The sequence below is a fragment of the Brassica napus genome, chromosome A2 (genome assembly GCF_020379485.1).
Source record: "Brassica napus cultivar Da-Ae chromosome A2, Da-Ae, whole genome shotgun sequence".
Lineage (NCBI taxonomy): Eukaryota > Viridiplantae > Streptophyta > Magnoliopsida > Brassicales > Brassicaceae > Brassica > Brassica napus.
Window position 1 is genome coordinate 22,457,740 of NC_063435.1, and position 19,967 is coordinate 22,477,706.

The following is a 19,967-nucleotide window of genomic DNA, read 5'->3' on the forward strand; positions in this document are numbered from 1 at the left end:
AGGTTGTGTTGTTCCTTGGTGTTTAACCAACGGGGTTCTCCAGATTTCTTGTAAGGAAATGTAGAGCTTTAGCTCAATCGAGTTCGGTCTTTAGGTAGATTGATTGTCAACCGTTTCTCGTTTCTGATCAGGTGGAGATTCACTGTCTTGTGGCTTACATGTTGAAGCTTTGTTCTTGAGTGGTGGATGCTCGTGGTTCTTTGTGGAGCTCTTCTCTCACCTCCAATAATTTAGACCGTCAATGCCTTCTCACTTATTCTGGCTTCTCTTACCGTCTTGCATCGCATCATTATTATCAGTCTACATGGTCCAGAAAGTCTTGTTTAATCTTGTTCTCTCCTTGGCTTTTGTTAATTAGTCGCTCTGTAGAGTCTTTCTATGTATCCAGCCGCTAGACCCTGAGAATTACATTAGCAATCCCCAATTCCAAAGGCAAGAAACTTGTTCGAACAGTGCAAGTAGGTAACTTCGACTCGGTGTCGTTGATAACTACCATACCTTGCACTTTTTTCCACCAGCTACCAAAGCACGGGAAATCGGCCAATTCATACGTCAACAAGAGCTAACGGTCCCGATCAGTACATAAACACCTTACCTATGCGAAAACATACATAAACTAGTATAAAATTCAATTTTCCATTCATAAAATTACAAAATTGGGTTTTAACATACATTGACCTGATTTCCGTTAGTCAAACATTACGGAATAAGAGTTTTCGTTAACCGGTAACATCAAATTGGCCAATTCCTACATCAACAGGGGTCATAAACACTTTACATGTGCGAAAACATACATACTGGTAGAACTCATCGTCAAACCCAACTCGTGAATCATTTTCTCCAACATAAAGTTATGTGTCGCGCCGCTGTGAATAAGCACTACGACCGCCGTATTCCCCAGAGCTTCATCATTCTCGGAGATGTTAATCCCACCACAAAGTTAAGAGACACCTCCGCCACCCTCGCTTCCACTCCTTCGTCGCCTTCCTCGAGCTCACACGGTTCCTCCAACAACTCATCCTTGTCTCCGTTCACATGTAGGAGCAAGACCTTAAGCTGAGCTTGAGGACACTGATGATTCGGGTGGAATTTCTCATCGCACTTGAAACATAAACCCTCGGCCTTCCATCTCTCCACCTCCGCCTGCGTAAACCTCCGGAATGGAGGTTTCAATCTTCCGTGAGACGGCTAAACCCTATTTCCGTTGCCACGCTGGTTGGAGTTTTCTGGATTAGTTTGGGTCTTGGGCTTAGTTTGTGTTTGGGTCTGCGTGTAACCTGTGTTAGTGGGCCTGTGCGACGGTTGCTGACTTCTGTAATATCAATCTATACATCCTCCACAATTGATTGAGATGGCTCCAGGTCCAGATCCGAACAGCGTTGGTGATGGTGCGAAGAGGGATGAAGCTACGACCAAGGTTCCTTCTAAGGATCCCAAGAAGAAGGATGATAAGAAAGAGGAAGATCTGGTAAGCACGATTTCTCATTCTCTTTGAATCTTTGCTTGGCTGCAAGAGTTAGTTCATAATCAGAGTTAGTGGAGATTTACGATTAAGCTGTAGATATTGCACTAATGTAGAGATTTAGGATTTAGCTGATAAGCTGTTTGTTGGTTTTGAAAGCCTTGCTAAAGTGATTGCTATATGATATGTTTGGCATCTGATGTGATTTGTAGTCTGAAGAGGACTTGCAACTGAAACAGAACCTGGAGCTCTATGTTGAGAGTGTTCAAGACCCTAATCTTGAACTGCAGAAGGCTGCTCTCGAAAGCATGAGGTAATTCGTGTGTTTCTCTTAACCTATTGTCGATTTAATTAGCTGATAATACTCATATAATCTTTTTTTTTTGGATTTCATGGTATAATTTTAATTTAGTCTATGTTTTTTTTTAATCTGTAGGCAGGAGATCCGTGCCTCAACAAGCTCCATGACGTCGGTTCCAAAACCCCTCAAGTTTCTCCGTCCTCACTATGGAACTCTTAAGGAGTTTCATAAAAATATGGTGGAGTCCGATCTCAAGGTACAATTTCAAGAAATTATTACCATCTTCTTGCTCATTCTACTGTGTATCGATTAAAGATCGCTTTTTATGTATCTGCAGAAATTGCTGGCTGATATACTATGTCTGTCTTGGCACTGATCATGTCTGCTGAGGGTCAAAGGGTATGTGCTTTCGTGCTATTATAGTAGGAATTGATAAAAACTTAACTTTCTGTGTGTTTCACCTTATGATATACCTTAAAACAGTGTTGTGTTTTTTGGTTCTTTGCTAGAATTTGAGGTAGTTTTTGGTGCTTGACTTTGTTATGCAATACTCTTTTCAGGAAAGCTTAGGATACAGGTTGACTGGATCAGAGGGTGACATCGGATCTTGGGGTCACGAGTATGTCAGGAATTTGGCCGGTGAGATTGCAGAAGAGTATACAGTTCGTCAGGTTAGAAAACAGTTGTTCATGAGTAGTTTATGTTTGGCTTTTCTCTGCCGGTTCGTTAATGAATGTTATAACAATGAATGTTATTTAGAATTACATCTTTTTGAAAAAAATCAACCAGTGAAAGAATATTATGCAATCATTCTTTGGAGCTAAACATCGTTCCTTTGATGAATTGTCGAGAATGTTAGCTACTTAGACATCACAGATTGCTACATGTTAGACCGGATGCCAAAGAGGTTGTGCAGGGGAGCCTCAGTTGTACAATGTTAATATTACTCTTAAAATCTGGCTTGATCTTACAGTTTCAAGTTTTTTTTTTGTTTTTGCAGGGGAGCCTCAGTCAGGACTCTAGGGAAAAATATTGGAGCCAAAGATACAGCCTCAAGGAGACTTCCAGAAATTTTAGTAAATAGTTAATCTAGATGAAGCTACGGTGAAAGTTACCTCAAGGTGCGGAAGTAATTCTAGATCTAGATGAAGCTACGGTGAAAGAGATGAGAAAGCAAGAGGAGATTGCTAAAGCCAAGCTAGCCATGGAAAAGAAAAAGAAGCTGGCAGAGAAAGCCGCTGCTAAAGCTGCCATAAGAGCTCAAAAGGAAGCTGAGAAGAAAGAACAAAAGGTATCAATATCAATGCTCTTTGCCTTCTCTCTTTTCCATTCTAATAATCTTCTTTTTTTTTGTGTGTTGCAGGAGCGAGAGAAGGCGGCCAAGAAGAAGACAGGAGGCAGCAACGCATACGAGGCCATCTCTGAGGAAGTTCCAGAAGCTTCTGAGGCTGAGAAGGAGGAGATTGAAGCTCCAGTGGAGGAGAAACCAAAGAAGGAAAAGAAAGTCTTGAAGGAGAAACCAATAAGGAACAGGATCCGCAATAGAGGAGGACCGGAAACACTCCCGAGACCAATGCTCAAGCGTAAGAAGCAGACTAACTACATGGTTTGGGCTGCTCCAGCTGCTGTTGTGGTACTAATGCTTCTTGACTTGGGTTACTACTACGTTTTCTAGATTAAGGGAAGCTGCGTTTGCTGTAGTTTGGGTCTTTTTAAAGCTTTCTTTTGAGGAGGAGACTCTTTAAAACTTATGTCTCATTTACATACTGAGTAGAGACTCTTCCCTTTTTAAATACTTTTTTACATTTCACTTATGTATATATAAATCCAAAAATAGAAAATGGTAGTTAATTAAAAGGTTACAATTTTAAAAACGATTTTCTATTTTGATAATTTTAAAATTACTATAAATATAAAACAAATTATTAATATAAACATGTGTAGCCTGGATAATAACTTAGAATGTGTATAACTAAAGTAAAATTTAATATTGAGTTTGTACACAATACTATCAAAGCATCATAAACAAAGGTCATGGAACCTAAGAAAAAGGTCATGAAACACAAAAGAAGAAGTGGGGCAAATGAGAGAATAATAATGCAGTTCGTAGGTTTGCAACTCAGATTGTAGGGCATGATCAAACTGTAGGAGTTAGAATTCTTAAACCGTTTTTGTATATAAATTATTTTCAGAAACTTATGCAATGTGTTTAATCAGATTTGAGTTAAAAGTTCTTCAGAATTTTTGATTAAAAATCTAATTTCAGATCTCAGACAGTGATACTTTTTGTATGCATCTACCATTTATAAATTTCAGAAAGCTTTTAAGTTAGGTTTGAAGTCCTCACTCATACCTGTTTTCGATAGGTCATTCAAGACCATGTTTGAGCAAGTATCTTAGCCTTGCATAAAGGGATGACCGAGCACACAAACACTACCCAACAAACATAAAAAAGCTAGAACATCAAATAATAATATTAATATTCAAAATTATTTCCAAAAAATCTGATTAATTAAATAATTAAAATAAAAAACTGTAAAATTAATATTACATCAACAACGGTAAGAAAGTAAACCTTCTATAAATTTATAACTAAAAATATTTCAAATCATGAAGCAAAATTTTCTTTCTATCACAAACAAACTTAAAAAAAAACATAAATTAAATAGCAACAATAAATGTTAAATTTAAATTTTGGTTAAAAAGGTTGACGAAATGATTTTGGTTAAAACGATAAATTGAAGACAACAAATAAAGAACCGGTATACAAGTCGGTGGTACTTTATTTTAAAGACAAGTACAAAAATGAAACTTAATAATTTTAAAACCAATCAAAATTTATACAGTACTAATTATAAGCTTTACAATTGTTTTACATAAAAATAAATAACCAAGATAAAGAATATATATAGATCTTAATTTATAATTTAGTTAAATTTTTAATAATCTTACTAATATCCTACATAAAACTCCAATAAAACACAACAAAATATTTCAAATATTTTTAAATTTGTATTTATGTTTATAATTCTATAACAAGTTTCAATTTATATCATATTTGTTCAATTTTAAAATATAAATATAAAAACTAAACTAATATTATAGGAAAAAATCCGGGCGTATAAGAAGTAGTCATTAACTCAACCTCTCCTTCGACCATTTGAATTTTCCGAAGATAAAAGTCACTTTCTTGCTGTTTACGCTAGGTTCAATGAAATATATATTAATGAAATATTTTAAAAGGCTCAAAATAACAGTCTAACAAATTAATAATCAACTAGATTTTGACCCGCGCTTTGAAAGCGCGGGATTATTTTGTTTACAAAACTTAGTTTATTATAAACTATAATTTCTATCTAAAGTTATATATTTTAATTTTTATTTAAATAAGCGTTGGCATGTCTCTCATTTGTTTTAGATTATTTTAAAAGTTAAAAACTGAAACGGAGTAATACATCGTCTATGTCTTGCTTTGGTCAAATTTTATTTTTATAATTTTTTTATCATAAATGATAGAGCTGGGCAACATATCAGGACCCAAAGAACTGAATCAAACCCGATCCGAAGAGTAGTACCGAACTTAAACCAAAATTGATTAATACATGATTGGGTATACAATTTAATATAGGAAGAACCAGATTCAAGCCCGACTCGAACAAAATATTTGGGGAACCCTAAAATGCTCAAAACACCGGAAATATCTAAAAAATTGTTTTCCATCATAATTTCCATATAAATCCAGTTCTATTTTAATTTTATATATTTACTTAAATTTATATGTTTTATATTATTTAAGTTTCGGGTTTTTAGAATTTAAGGTACATTTTAATTTTTCAATTGTTTACATAATTTAAATGGATACCCAAACCAAACCCGCAATGTTTAGAATAGGGTTTAAATCTATAAGCCTAAAAATCTGAAATCCGAATAGACTCAAATCAAAACCAAACGGATCCTGATTAAGATATATAAGATTATGTGTTTTATTTATTTAATAATAATATAAGATTATGTGTTTAGTTTTTCTCCTAGAATATTTAAATGTTTATTTGGGTTTATATAGAAACCGTTTTTAACAAAAATCAATACCAAATATATGCATCTATATATACCGGGTTTGCTGACATATTATATAATATAAACGTGTTTTAATCATTTTTTAAATAATTTAAAATTTTGTGCTATAATCATTTTTAAATAAGAATATGAGGATATAATTATTTTAGATGTTAGTGCCCAAACATATTCATTCAATAATAATGAACATCAAAAATATTCATACCTATGTATTGTTATGAAATCCTCGTTTATAGTAACAACTATAGATTCGTTAGAATCAGGTCATTAATGGCCAAAGATATGATCATTGATTTATTTACAGTTGGTGACATTTAAATATATTGATTAAATCTTTCTTTAAGCTAGATTTTAGGTTATTTGTTTATTTATACTAATTAATATAGCAATGTCATGTCATTGTAAATAACTCAAAAACTAATGGCAGAATTCTAGTAGGGATTCTGCTTTAATAGTATAGATCAAACAAGCAAGCAAACTAATATCTCCATCTCGTTTTCGTTAAACCCTTATCACCAAGTTGCAGAGAATTATTACATTGGCTACAGTTTTTCATCTTCTTTGACAACAAAACGAATCGTTACTCACGCTCTCTCTCTTTCTCTCTTCTCCAAGAACGTCATTAATCTTTGAAAGTTTCAGAAAATGGCTGGTTTTCCTGGCGGTTATAAGAGCGTGCAGGAATACTGCTACTTCGTAAGATTTGATCGATACAAGAATCTCTTAGAAATCATGAATCCATTCCGCAGATTGATGAGAACAGTCTCTTTCTTCTTTATTTGCTCTGTTTCAGGTCTTTCGCAGAGTAACGGAATGCATAGACGACCACAAGAGCAAGGAAGAAACTGCGAGTTATCTACTGGATAAGTTTCAAATAGAATCTCCAATGACCAACATAGGTAAGTACATTCCCTTTCATCGAATCACTTTTAATGGGTCCGAGGCAACACGTTCATCAGTAAATTGAATCTTTGTGTAACGACCCGGTTCTCTGGTTCTCTAAACCAACTGGTTTGAATTTAATTAATAATCCTTTGAACCAAACCCTTGGTTTGTCGTGATTAGTGGTATATATATGATTATATGCATTCCCTTCCTTCCCCGAATGACCTAGCCGTCACATCTCGTTAGTGTTGCGGTCTTTCACCACCTCCAACCAGCGGAAGCATCATCATCGTTCCTATGTTGACGTGAGCCACCAAACCAGGAGAGAAAACAAGAGCAGATCCAGAGCCGCTGCATCTCGATAGGACCGGTGTTGATCCACACGTTCTTCCACCGGAGCCGCAGCTGTCATCACCACCATCCATCAACACATACCGCCGTGTCGTTTGGAGGGCCATCGTTTCAGCCTCGTGACGTACGAGATTGGTGATGTAGAGAGCGTGATCGTTTATTAATTTCTTGTGACGCAAGTTTCTTAATCAAACCCTAAATTAATTGTATTAATAATGCCTCGTTGTTTTGTGTTTATTCATTTTCGGTCTGGTGTGTGTCATTGGCGAGAGCGAGATCCATGGCGAAACCGTAGCTTTCTTGCTGATATAGTCATTTTGTTTATAGTCGGACTCGCTTTTGTTTCTTTGTTATTGGCTAAGGTGAGGACTATTCCGTTAAATTCCGAGCTAGTTTAGTACTACTTTTATGGAAAGTCTAGTTTCGAAACATGATCCGTCTATGTGAATCGAGTCTTGTTTGTTTATTATTATTTTTGAATGTTAAACTGGAAATAAGATAATAGAGGATTCAACGGTTATGTGAAATGATTGATGTTAAGGACTGTTATATATAGTTATATAGTAGGGACTATGTGATGAGTGCGGAGGCCCAGAGAGATTTGGCCTAGCGACGCATATGAGAACGGGAGCCAGAGAAATCTGAGCTAGCGATGTATAGAGTATGGGGGCCAGAGAAATATGAGCTAGCGACGTATAGAGTGCGGGGGCACAGAGACATCTGAGCTAGCGACTCATATGTGATGAGTACGGGGGCCCAGAGACGTCTGAACTAGCGACATATATGTTGTGTGGTGCGGGGTGCAGAGACGTTTGCATATCGACGCATATTGGTGGAGTGCGGGGGTCCAGAGATGTCTGGACTAGCGACGCATATTATATTATCGTATATCCGTATGAGGAGAATGCGGGGTGTGTGGAATAGCCATGTACCATCAGCGCATTGTTTGTTCCGTGTGATGCGCTAGGCATCTTGTTTGTTCATGCTAGAGCTATGCCTACATAATCGTAGTACTATGTATTAAGTCAGTGGTTTGCGGCTTAGCATCCCATACCTCACTGGGTGACTCTCATGTTGCTTATCCCTCTTTCGCAGGTGACTTGCCAAGTAGTTGGATATGTGGACGGTTTGGTGTCTGGGGATCATCATATTTTTATTTGGTTTTCATTTGATTTATTTGACGTATTTTTATAAATCAATTTAAAGATATATTTCCTTCAGATTTATTTTATTAAATGTGTTTGATATTTTATTCGCTTTTAAATAAATTCGGTTTGATTTGGTACTTTTCGGTAAGTAGCACGCCGGTCTCGAGAGAGGAGAAGACGGGTGTTACACTTTGTTTCTGTAGTTTGGGGTAGTCTTGAACGATCGTTTCCAGCTTTCTTCAGATCAGAGAACATTCAGGGCGATGCACCAAGTACGCAAAATAGAAACCTAAATTTTCTTGGCATACAAGTTCCAGTATCTTCTTGATAAAGTCGAAGTTGGCGTTTGTTTCATTGCAGTGGCTCATACTCAAAACGCGCAGAGAGACGCTTCTGCATCATCATCACATGTGCCGCATGAATCTGCTACTGGTAATGCTGGTGATGACCTAGTTCCTGTGCAGCAACCACTTTCTCCCAGTAATCACACTATTTCCTCTGTTTTTCCTCTGTTTTTTCTTGAATCTCAAACCTTGTGTTGTCTTTGGATTATTTTAGAAACCGAGAATTTGAAGGAGATGTTAAGTAGGTTGGATCAGATCAAGAGTATTCAAGACATGCTAAAAGCAATGAACGATGGTCATGGACTTGGACAGCGAGTTAGGAATGAAACAGTGAGAGGTAATAACAAAGACGCAGAGACCCTACATTGTGCCTTTTCTGAATTTTAAACATTCTGTGTTTGCTTCTTTTTGCAGACGATTAGTGGCAGCGGGTTTTGAATACTTTGTGTCAGATTCAGAGTACTACAGAACAAATGCTCAAACTACTGATTCATGGATTTGGACCACGCCCTTCTGCTGCGGGATCCTCCAACAGACAGCGAGTTGAGAAGGCAGAAGACCAAGGTGGAGAGCTGCAGAAGAAAAAGGAAGGTGATGATGAAGAAGCAGAGAACCAGCATAAGAATGAGGGAGGTGATGATGAAGAAGCAGAGGAGCAGCAGGAGAAGGAGGAAGGTAACGATGAAGAGAAAGAAGAAGAAGCATGATCAGAGTCTACAAATGCCACAATAAAACGCATGCACAGTTCTTATATTGCAGAGACACTTACATGTTGCTTACTACTAGCTAAGTAGTTTTAAAAGACTTTGGGGAGTAATTTAATTTTTCAGCTTACTTGTTGTGCTCTCTCGAGGCTTTGTGTTGTTGAGAAGAGATAAACATGTAACAAGTTTAAGGACTTATATTCAGTCTATCAAACTTCAGTCCATTGATTACGTTTGAAGAAAATGGTTACCACAGTCCTTAGGAATTAGGATATCTTAGGATTTTACCATATAGAAAGGGAATAAGATGATAAAATATGTCATTGATCTTAACCAAAACTAGATATTTAGAGAAGAGATATTGTAGGAGTATATTCTAGAGATAACAACAAAAAGTAATATATGATATATAGAATCCTAAATAACTTATATTTGTTCAAAAAAAAACTTATATATATTTCTCTCCTCCATTAACGCCACTATAGATCGGGGAGAGGTTTCTTACCTGTGAAAGTTTCAGAAAATGGCAGCTCTTTCTTATTACGTAAGATTTGATGGATCCAAAAATTAAAGAATCTCATGAATCCTTTACGACAGATTTTTTATGTTTAAAGAAATTCTTTACGACAGATTGATTAAAGCAATCACTTTCTTCTTTCTGTGCTCTGTTTCAGTTTTGTGACATAGTTGAGGAATGCATTGAAAATAACCTAAGCAAGGATGAAACTATGAGACATCTATGGGATAAGTATCTAATCCCACATGAATATACCAACAGAGGTAAACTCCTTCTCAGCGAACCATTAATTAGTATGTTTAAGAAGATAATTCAAATATTTATATATATATTTTGCTAGTTTGGAACCATCTTGAAAGAGCGAATCCAGATTTATTCATATTATACTATGCAAGGATCCGTGAGCGCAATCCACAACGTACGCAAATAGAACACACATATCTTTTCTTGTCACACAAGTTTCAACTTTCAACTTTCAACTTTCCTGAATCTCAAACCTTTATGTGTTGCCTTCATTTTGCAGCAGAGATTTGTCAGCGAATTTTGGATGCTTTGGATCAGATTCAGAGCAATACAGAACAGATAGTCAAACTACTGACTGATGTTCATGAATTTGGACGACATCCTTCTGCTGCGGTCTCCTTAAAGAGACAGCGGACTGAGAAGGCAGAAGAGAGAGGTAAAAGTGAAGAATCAGAGAAGAAGCAGAAGAAAGAGAAGCTGCAGGAGAAAAAGGAAGATGGAGAAGGAGAGATTCTGCAGGATCAGAATCTACAACCGCAACAATAAACGCATATGGACAGAGACTGATGATGCAGCTGATACAAGACAGAGAGGTCGCGCCAGACAATCAAATTCCCGAGAGGCGGGAAACTCAGCGGCGAGCTCAGATAATCAGCCTATATGCAACATGATCCCATCGAGATCGAAGAAAAAGACGGATTTTCGAAATCCGTCTACTCTCGGTCCTTAAAAGTGGCGAGTTGAAACTGTCAAGGGTTAGGGAATCCCCGGACAGTTCGACGTCTAAAGGAGATGAAGAGAGACATCTTCCCGGACATTCTTTTCCTCATGGAAACAAAAAATCCCGACAGCTTCGTCATGAAGAAGACGAAGCAGCTACAATACGAAAACTCTTACCTGATATCACCTATAGGGCATGGAGCCGGAGGTCTTGCTTTATTTTGGAAACCAGAGATAAAGCTCCAAGTTCTTAGTTCTTCTGCAAATTGTATCGATACAAATATTGAGTTTGAAGGAAAGAATTTTTTTGCATCGTTCATCTATGGTGATACTGATAAACCCAAGAGATGAACCCTATGGGACAGCCTAATAGCTCTAAGCGAAACCAGAGATGCTCCTTGGTTTGTGACAGGAGACTCTAATGACCTCCTCAACAACGCAGAAAAGGACGGAGGACCAGAGCGGTCTGAAGGTTCCTTTACTGACATGCGAACCTTTTATTCTGAAGGGGACCTGTACGACTTACAGCATTCCGGAGATTTCCTTTCATGGCGAGGAAAGAGAGGAGACTACTTAGTAAGATGTCGCCTGGATCGAGCGGCTGCGAATAGCCACTGGGCTGAATTATTCCCAAATGCGCGATCCCATTATCTCACTTACGAAGGTTCAGACCACAAGCCCATCGTTTCTTTCTTCGAACCAGACAAGAAGAAGCGACATGGATTGTTCTGTTACGATAGACGACTCAAGAACAATGCCGATGTGAAAGAGCTAGTAAAGCAGGCTTGGAAAAATGATCCACACGCTACTGTCAATGACAGGATCAGACTGGTGAGATCCGCTTTAATCCAGTGGAGCAAGCAACAATATCAAAACAGCAGGAAGCAAATAGAGAAGAAGAAAGAGGAACTGGAGATAGCTCTAACCGACCCGAAGAATGATACGAAACTCATAACGAGAGTATCTAACGAGCTCAACGATGCCTACATCTCAGAGGAAGAATATTGGAGACAAAGGAGTCGCTTGCTGTGGTTAAGCCTCAGAGATAGGAACACCGGTTACTTCCATGCTATTGCCAAAAACCAAAAGAGGGCTAACGCCTTTTCAGTTATTGAGGATGAATTGGGCACTATGTTCTATCAAGAAGATCAGATTGGGAAGGTCGTAGTAAGCTACCTTCCCAATCGAAGGGAATAGGGAGGAAACGGTTAGACAGGCGCTGTCTCCCATGGTGACAGACGAAATGAATGAAGAACTGATAGCAGTACCAACAGCAGCGGAAATCAAAGACGCAGTCTTCTCTATCCATGCCGATAAAGCGCCTGGCCCCGATGGCTTCTCCGCAAGTTTCTACCATACAAATTGGGAGAATATCGGTTGCGACATCGTGAAGGAGATTCAGGAATTTTTTATCACGGACACTCTCCCGTCCACGATAAATGAAACACACATCCGGCTCATCCCAAAGATCCCTAGTCTGCAGCGCGTTACGGAGTATAGACCTATAGCTCTCTGCAACGTCTACTACAAAATCATCTCCAAGATTTTGACGAAGAGACTCCAACCGCTCCTATCAGACATTGTCTCCGAGAACCAATCAGCGTTTGTGCCAGGGAGAGCAATCTCGGACAATGTCCTTATCACTCATGAGGTGCTCCACTACCTCAAAACGTCCGACGCCGCAAAGAGATGCTCTATGGCGGTCAAAACCGACATGAGCAAAGCCTATGATCGCCTCGAATGGGAGTTTATCCGGTTGGTGTTCCAGAGACTAGGATTTCATCCCAAATGGATCTCGTGGATCATGCAATGCGTGTCTACTGTTACATACTCCTTCCTCATTAACGGTTCTCCTAGAGGAAGAGTCACACCGAGTCGTGGTATCCGTCAAGGAGATCCAATCTCACCTTACATCTTCATACTATGTAGTGAGGTACTCTCGGGTCTGTGTAACAAAGCACAAGAGGAGGGATCCCTCAAAGGGATCAAAGTAGCTCGGGGGACTCCTCGACTCAACCACCTCCTCTTTGCGGACAACACAATGTTTTTTGTACGAGCCAGCAAGGAGTGTAGCAAGGCTCCAAACATCATCCTCAAAAAATACGAGGAAGCGTCGGGACAGACAATAAACGTGGAGAAATCGTCAATCACTTTCTCTAGGAAGACCCCGAGGGCTTTGAAGTCTCTAGTCAAAGGCACTTTGCTTATCGAAAAATAGGGGGGAGTTGGCAAATATCTAGGCCTACCGGAACATTTTGGAAGATCTAAGAGGGATAACTTCGCGTCCATCATCGACCGAATCAAACAAAAGGCGCGAGGCTGGTCCAACCGATTCTTATCGACGGCGGGCAAGATGACAATGCTTAAGAGCGTCCTATCTCATATCCCTTCACACGCAATGTCCTGTTTCCAACTCCCTGTGTCCATTTGCCAACAAATACAGTCGACGCTGACTCGATTCTGGTGGGATGATAATATGGAAAAAAAGAAGATGGCTTGGATTGCATGGCAAAAGCTAATAAGACCCAAGGAACAGGGGGGGCTGGATTTTAGAGATATTCAAAGTTTTCAATGAAGCTTTCCTAGCCAAGTTAAGCTGGAGAATCATAAACAATCCAGACAAGATACTAAGCCGAATCCTCCTTGGGAAATACTGTAACTCGGAGGACTTCCTGACAGTAACAGCAAAGAGTGCGATCTCACACGGATGGAGAAGCGTTCTTATAGGACGTGACTTAATTATGGAAAATGCAGGCTGGGAAGTGGGTAATGGAGAGAGCATCAACATTTGGGACAAACCGTGGCTCAGCTGCGAGGCTCAAGAGAGACCAATGGGACCAGCGCCGATGGAATTCCAACATCTAACTGTAGCGGATCTCATGCTGCCAAACTACGAATGGGATGTAGATTTGATCAGACTGGTGCTCCCTCAGGAGGAACACAGGATCACAATGATCAAACCAAGCCGCACCGGAGCACCAGGCAAGCTCGCTTGGCTGAGCTCCAAGTCAGGAGAGTACACTACCAGAACTGGTTATGCGACAGCTCTCTCCCACAGAGTGGATCCAATGGATATCACACAAGAGGACTTGGCTTTCAACTGGAAGAAGGCAGTCTGGAGTCTCAAAACGTCACCAAAGACAAAGCTGTTTGTGTGGAAGGCACTACATGGGGCAATCCCAGCGGGAGAAGCGCTTAGGGCCCGACACATCAACGTCGATGGAAAGTGTAAAAGATGCAACATGCCTGAAACTATAGATCACTTGTTCTTTCATTGTTCTTATGCAAAACAAATGTGGCTCTCGGCCCCTGTTTTGCCTAGAATCGAGTACAATGAATCTATAGTCTTAAGAACTTCATGGATCAGTCTCGTGTCTAAGAAGAACTTACCTCCAACGGGAGTTGCAGAAGGACATTTGGCACCTTGGATCCTGTGGCATATATGGACGGCAAGAAACAATCTGGTGTTCAAGGACAAGACCATCTCCGCAACCGACAACCTCTCCAATGCTCTAGCTGCTGCAAGGGAATGGAACGCATGCCAGCAAACAGAGGCACCAATGAAGCGTGCTCTGCCCCCTGCACCTACTGCAGCGACAAACTCTGCGCTAATAAAAACTGATGCTGCTTGGAACGAAAATTTAATGGTTGCAGGTTTAGGATGGACGGTGGAATCGCAACAAGGAACCTCCTCTTACTCGATCCCTACTCACCATGTGAGATCTCCTTTAGCGGCAGAGGCTCTGGCACTCAGAGAAGCGCTAGGAAAGTGTCAAGAACTGGGACTCTCCAGAATCAGAATCGAATCAGACTCAGCTATCTAAATAAAGGCTCTCAAATCCGGAACATCGCTGGCTGGCCTCTATGGGGTCCTGGCTGACATTGTCTCTTTAGCTTCATCTTTTGAATGTTGTTCTTTTAATTGGATCTCCCGAGTGAGAAATGTAGAAGCGGATATGCTAGCAAAACAGAGTTTGGCTGTTGAACTAGCTTTGATAGCTCCACCTACTTTGGTCTGAGCTTTTAATATAAGTGTGTTTCAAAAAAAAAAAAAAGGTAAACTCCTTCTCAGCGAACCATTAATTGGTATGTTTAAGAAGATAATTCAAATATTTATATATATTTTGCTAATTTGGAATCATCTTGAAAGAGCGAATCCAGATTTATTCATATCATACTATGCAAGGATCCGTGAGCGCAATCCACAACGTACGCAAATAGAACACACATATCTTTTCTTGTCACACAAGTTTCAACTTTCAACTTTCAACTTTCCTGAATCTCAAACCTTTTATGTGTTGCCTTCATTTTGCAGCAGAGATTTGTCAGCGAATTTTGGATGCTTTGGATCAGATTCAGAGCAATACAGAACAGATAGTCAAACTACTGACTGATGTTCATGAATTTGGACGACATCCTTCTGCTGCGGTCTCCTTAAAGAGACAGCGGACTGAGAAGGCAGAAGAGAGAGGTAAAAGTGAAGAATCAGAGATGAAGCAGAAGAAAGAGAAGCTGCAGGAGAAAAAGGAAGATGGAGAAGGAGAGATTCTGCAGGATCAGAATCTACAACCGCAACAATAAACGCATATGGACAGTCTTGAGAGATATGTGATCCTTAGCATAGTTTTTCTTATTACCAGAAAATATTTAAGAGACACATGCATGTTGGTATAATGCTTACTTTTTTTTATTGTCAGCCTAGACACTTCTATTTTCTACTGTTAAAGAAACACTGGGGAATTTTTTTTAATGTTTTCTTGGTGAGCCCTCTGGATGCTTTGTAGCGTGGAGAAGAGATAAACCTGTAACAAGTTCAAGAACGTATATTCTTACCTCAATCCAGTTATATAAGTGGCAAAATACAGCAAAATACAGCAACAACAAAAAAAACGAAGCACAAGTGGTTTATGATAATATTATTCCTATGACAAGAAATGATAGATTTAATGAGAAGGAATCATAAGGCCTAGAGATTTAGTGAGAAGTTATTGTACAGAGCCTAACTTCGTAGACAAAAGGATAAAGACCACATCATTCTGCTGCGAGCTGATGAGGCAGAAAAGAGAGGTCACAACAATGAAGAAGCAGAGAAGCAGCAGGATCAGAAATCTACAGTTGCCACAATAAGAATGGACAGTTCTTACATTAGCATAGTTTTTTAATTAACAGAAAATATTGGCAGAGACACATACATGCGTGTTGCTTACTTTCTTACTAGGTTAAGACTTGCGCGGGATGAACATTATATATATAAATTATTTTATATATTATATGTTTATAATATATAAATATATATTGAATAATTAAAAAGTTATTATCTACTACTTATATAATTAAATTGGTGCGATCATATAAATAAATTTTATAAATCGAAAAAATATTTTTTCTATTTGATATGATATATAATTAAATTTAAATGATAGTAACATATATATGGTATATTTTAATATTAATATTTATTAGATGATGCTTTTTGCTCATATTTTGTTTTATCATTTGTATCTGTTATAGCAAAAAGTCTAAATTAGTGATAACAAAATTTTCACTATGGAATTAATGGTTTAAGTAATTTATAATATTTTAAAAAATTAAGTTGTCAATATTTTTTCAAACTTTTTATCAAAAAAAATGTTCAAAGTAAATTTCAAAATTAAGATATTTATGTATTTTTATATGGTATATAGTTTAATTTAAAATGATACATATATTTATATCTTTTATTTTTGATACTTATTAAATGAGACTTTCAACTTATATTATTTTTCAATTATTTGTATCATGTCGTAACAAAAGTTTTAAATCATAGATCCCAAAATTTGAATGTGAAACTTTTAACAATTTTAGTAATTTATACTCGTTTTTAAAAATTCAAAGTATAATATATAAATATTTTTTTAACTTTTTATTATACGGTTACTATGATTTTTTAATTTATTTTAATAGCTTAAAATTAGACAAATAAAATTATAACATACACTTATTTTTATTAAATCTTTATTATTCAAAATCATTAATTGTCATATATACTTTAACCACATTAGGCAATTCTGTAATCTTATTTAAGGAAATAATGAAGCACATTAATAATGTATTTATTGTGGTTTAATAAAAATCTTATTATATATTTAGATGGACCAACATATTTCTCTAAGGATTCTAAGAATCATTCTAGTGATGACATGTGGCTACAAAAAAATGTTGCAATGCTTCTCAAATAATATATAGGGGATTCTCAACTTAGACGCTACTACTAGCTACACAGTTTTAAAAATATTGGGGAGCAATTATTTCAGTTTACTTGTTGGGCTCTCTCGAGGCTTTGTGTTGTTGAGGAGAGATACACATGTAACAAGTTAAAGAACATATATTCATTCTATCAAACTTCAATCAAATTACTATTTTAGTGGCAAAATATAACCCCAAGTAAAAAAAAAAGAGATCTATTGACTATGAGGCCTAGAGAATTATTTAGCCAAGCCTTCCTTTTCCCTGAGGTCTTCTGGAATGTATGTCTGGCCATCTGTTGGCCTTAGACAATATCCAATGAATGCGCAGTATCTTGGGGATTGATAGTGATAGCAGTGTTTGCCATCTGAAAAGTAATAGAAACCTTAAGTTTTAAAAAAGATGTTACCACAGTCCTTAGGATATTAGGGCTCTGAACCAATCAAGTATAGAAAGAGAATAAGATGATAATATAACCAGAATGTATATTTAGAGAAGAGATATTGTAGGATGTATATATTCTAGAGATAACAACAAAGAGTAAAAGATATGTACATATCTAAGATATATATTTGTGACATCTAGAATCTTAGATAACTTCTATATATTTCTTTTCTCCGAGAACACCAATATAGATCGCAGAGAGAGAGGTTCTTGTCCTGTGGAAGTTTCAGAAAATGGCAGGTCTTCCTCTTCCTCTAGGTTCTGAGAGTCAGAAAATCCATGAACGCGTAAGATTTGATCTCTTAGGGTTCAAGAATCCTTTTTGACGATTGAATTAAAGCAATCACTTTCTTCTTTCTTTGCTCTGTTTCAGTTTTGTGTCATATTCGAGGAATGCATTGAAAACAACATGAGCAAGGCTGAAATTTTGAGTTATGTGCATGATAAGTATCTAATCCCACTTCATGATACCAACAGAGGTAAGCTTACTTCTCACCGAATCATTAAATAAGTCTGATTAAAAAACCTTCAATAAATTCAAATACTTATATATTTATTAATTGTCCAGTTTGGAATCATCTTGAAAGGACGAATCCAGATTTATTCATAGCATATAATGCAAGGATCCGTGAGCGCAAGGCACAACGTACGAATACCTTTTCTTGTCACACAAGTTTTAAGTTTCAACTTTCCCCTCTGTGCTTTCCTGAATCTCAAACCTTGTGTGTTTTTGTTGACATTGTTTTTTTGCTTGTGTTAGCTGTTTATCCTTCAAGTCAAGCGGGACCTTCCACAGCTGCTAATGGTAATGCTATAGAGAACCAGAACTTTCAAACCTCTCAGCAGCAGCCGTTTCTCTTTACGTGCCTTTTCTGAATTTCGAATGTGTTCGCTTCTCTTTGCAGAAGATTTCTGTCAGCAGGTTTTGAATGCTTTGGGACATATTATCAAACTACTGTCTGATGGTCATGGAGTTGCTCCACATCCTTCTGCTACGGGATCTTTGAAGAGAAAGCGTGTTGATGAAAATGAAGAGAGAGGCGAAAATGAAGGAGAGAAACTGCAAGAGAATGAGAGAGGTGTCAATGAAGAAGCAGAGAAGCAGATCACTGAGAAAGATGAAGGTAACGATGAAGAACTGCAGAAGAAAGAGGAAGGTGACAATGAAGAACTGCAGAAGAATGAGAGGTGATAATTAATAAGTAGAGAAGCTGCATGATCAGAACCTATAAAGGGTCACAATAAACGCATGGTCTGTTCTTATATTAGCGTAGTTTTTTTATTTACAGAACATATTGCAGGAGACACATACATGTTGGCATGATTGCTTACTTTTTTATTGTCATCATAGACACAACGGTTAGCTATTGCCAGAACATATTGAAAAGACATGTTGGTATTATGCTTACACCCAGTGGCAGACCCATAAATATTTTTGACTGAGGTCATAATATGTAAATTTAATATTTAAATTTAATATGTATATATTATTATTATAGAAATGTTTTTTTTTTACAAATTTAATGGGGGCATATAAAAACTTATACATAAATTAGTGGGGTCAAATACTATATTTTAACTAAATATTATAGTAATTTTAGAAAAAAATACACTAAATGTTTTCTCCAATTTTAGTGGGGTCACCTAACCCCACAATCTCCTCTCTACCTCCGCCTCTGCTTACACCAAACGACTCCAAAACACCGAATAACACCAAACGACTCCAAAAACTCTAAAACATATACTTTGATTGGATAAAAAATTCAAAACATAGATTATTAACTAGCAAAAACACTGTTATATCACTCACTGAGAGGTTCATGTATGTGGTAGTGTCAATTGAGGAATCAAAGGATGTTGATGCGATCTGCATCGATGAGTTGCAGAGCACACTGGCAGTTCACGACCAGATGTTCAAAAAGGTGGAGCGAGGAGAACAAGTGTTAAGCGTAACACACATAGAAGAGTATAGAAACAGATTAAGGCGACCATGATGGAGAGGAAGGGGAAGAGGCTGAGGAAAAACTACCTTAGACAAGAAAATGTAGAGGGCTACAAATGTCACCGGCTCAGTCACTTCCAAAACGATTGTCCAAAGTGGGAAGAAGAAGCAAATTATGCTAGCTTCAATGAACATGAAGACATGTTGTTAATGACATACGTGAAGATGATGGGGTTAAGAGGAAGTCGACATCGACTTGAAAGAAAACAAAGAGATAATGTTGATGTCAAAAACTAAGAATAAAGAGGAAGCGAGAAAGAAGACGTGGCTCTTGGATTCAGGATGCTCCAACAATATGACAGGTTACAAAAATGTGTTCTTAACTCTTGATCTTGCCTTCAAGCATTCTGTCAAACTCATGAACAATAAAAGTATGTACGTTACTGGAAAAAGAAACATCAAACTGAAGTTGAATGACACTCCATACATGATTAATGATGTGTACTATGTGCCAGAACTAAGCCTCGACAACTTCAAGAGAAGCAGCTATGCATCATCATATCATTTAAGAAGGTAGTTGCAAGATCAATCACAATGACAAAGG

The 19,967-nt window shown here is 37.7% G+C and overlaps 3 protein-coding genes across 4 annotated transcripts; all 3 read left to right on the forward strand.

Annotated features, from left to right (window-relative positions):
* Positions 1 to 1,674: 1,674 nt before the first annotated feature.
* Positions 1,675 to 3,637, forward strand: LOC106400792 (proton pump-interactor 1-like). Its single transcript, XM_048761672.1, has 6 exons — positions 1,675 to 1,775; positions 1,899 to 2,019; positions 2,101 to 2,162; positions 2,324 to 2,434; positions 2,764 to 3,054; positions 3,127 to 3,637. Exons 5-6 carry the CDS (start codon positions 2,929 to 2,931, stop codon positions 3,436 to 3,438), a joined length of 438 nt encoding a protein of 145 aa, XP_048617629.1. The 5' UTR covers positions 1,675 to 1,775; positions 1,899 to 2,019; positions 2,101 to 2,162; positions 2,324 to 2,434; positions 2,764 to 2,928; the 3' UTR covers positions 3,439 to 3,637.
* A 4,034-nt stretch (positions 3,638 to 7,671) lies between these two features.
* Positions 7,672 to 9,540, forward strand: LOC106413615. The gene is made up of 4 exons (XM_048759900.1): positions 7,672 to 8,496; positions 8,585 to 8,704; positions 8,783 to 8,905; positions 8,983 to 9,540. Coding segments are annotated over exons 1-4 (252 nt in total). The 5' UTR covers positions 7,672 to 8,495; the 3' UTR covers positions 8,991 to 9,540.
* Positions 9,541 to 9,713: 173 nt separating this feature from the next.
* Positions 9,714 to 18,731, forward strand: LOC111206833. 2 transcript variants are annotated; one of them, XM_048758328.1, is made up of 5 exons: positions 9,714 to 9,816; positions 9,947 to 10,052; positions 17,990 to 18,067; positions 18,182 to 18,226; positions 18,327 to 18,731. In XM_048758328.1, exons 1-5 carry the CDS (start codon positions 9,796 to 9,798, stop codon positions 18,611 to 18,613), a joined length of 537 nt encoding a protein of 178 aa, XP_048614285.1. In that variant the 5' UTR covers positions 9,714 to 9,795; the 3' UTR covers positions 18,614 to 18,731. The 2 variants fall into 2 exon arrangements, with proteins under 2 accessions (XP_048614285.1, XP_022559959.2); XM_022704238.2 differs by lacking the exons at positions 9,714 to 9,816; positions 9,947 to 10,052 and adding exons at positions 17,505 to 17,708; positions 17,795 to 17,900.
* Positions 18,732 to 19,967: the final 1,236 nt, after the last annotated feature.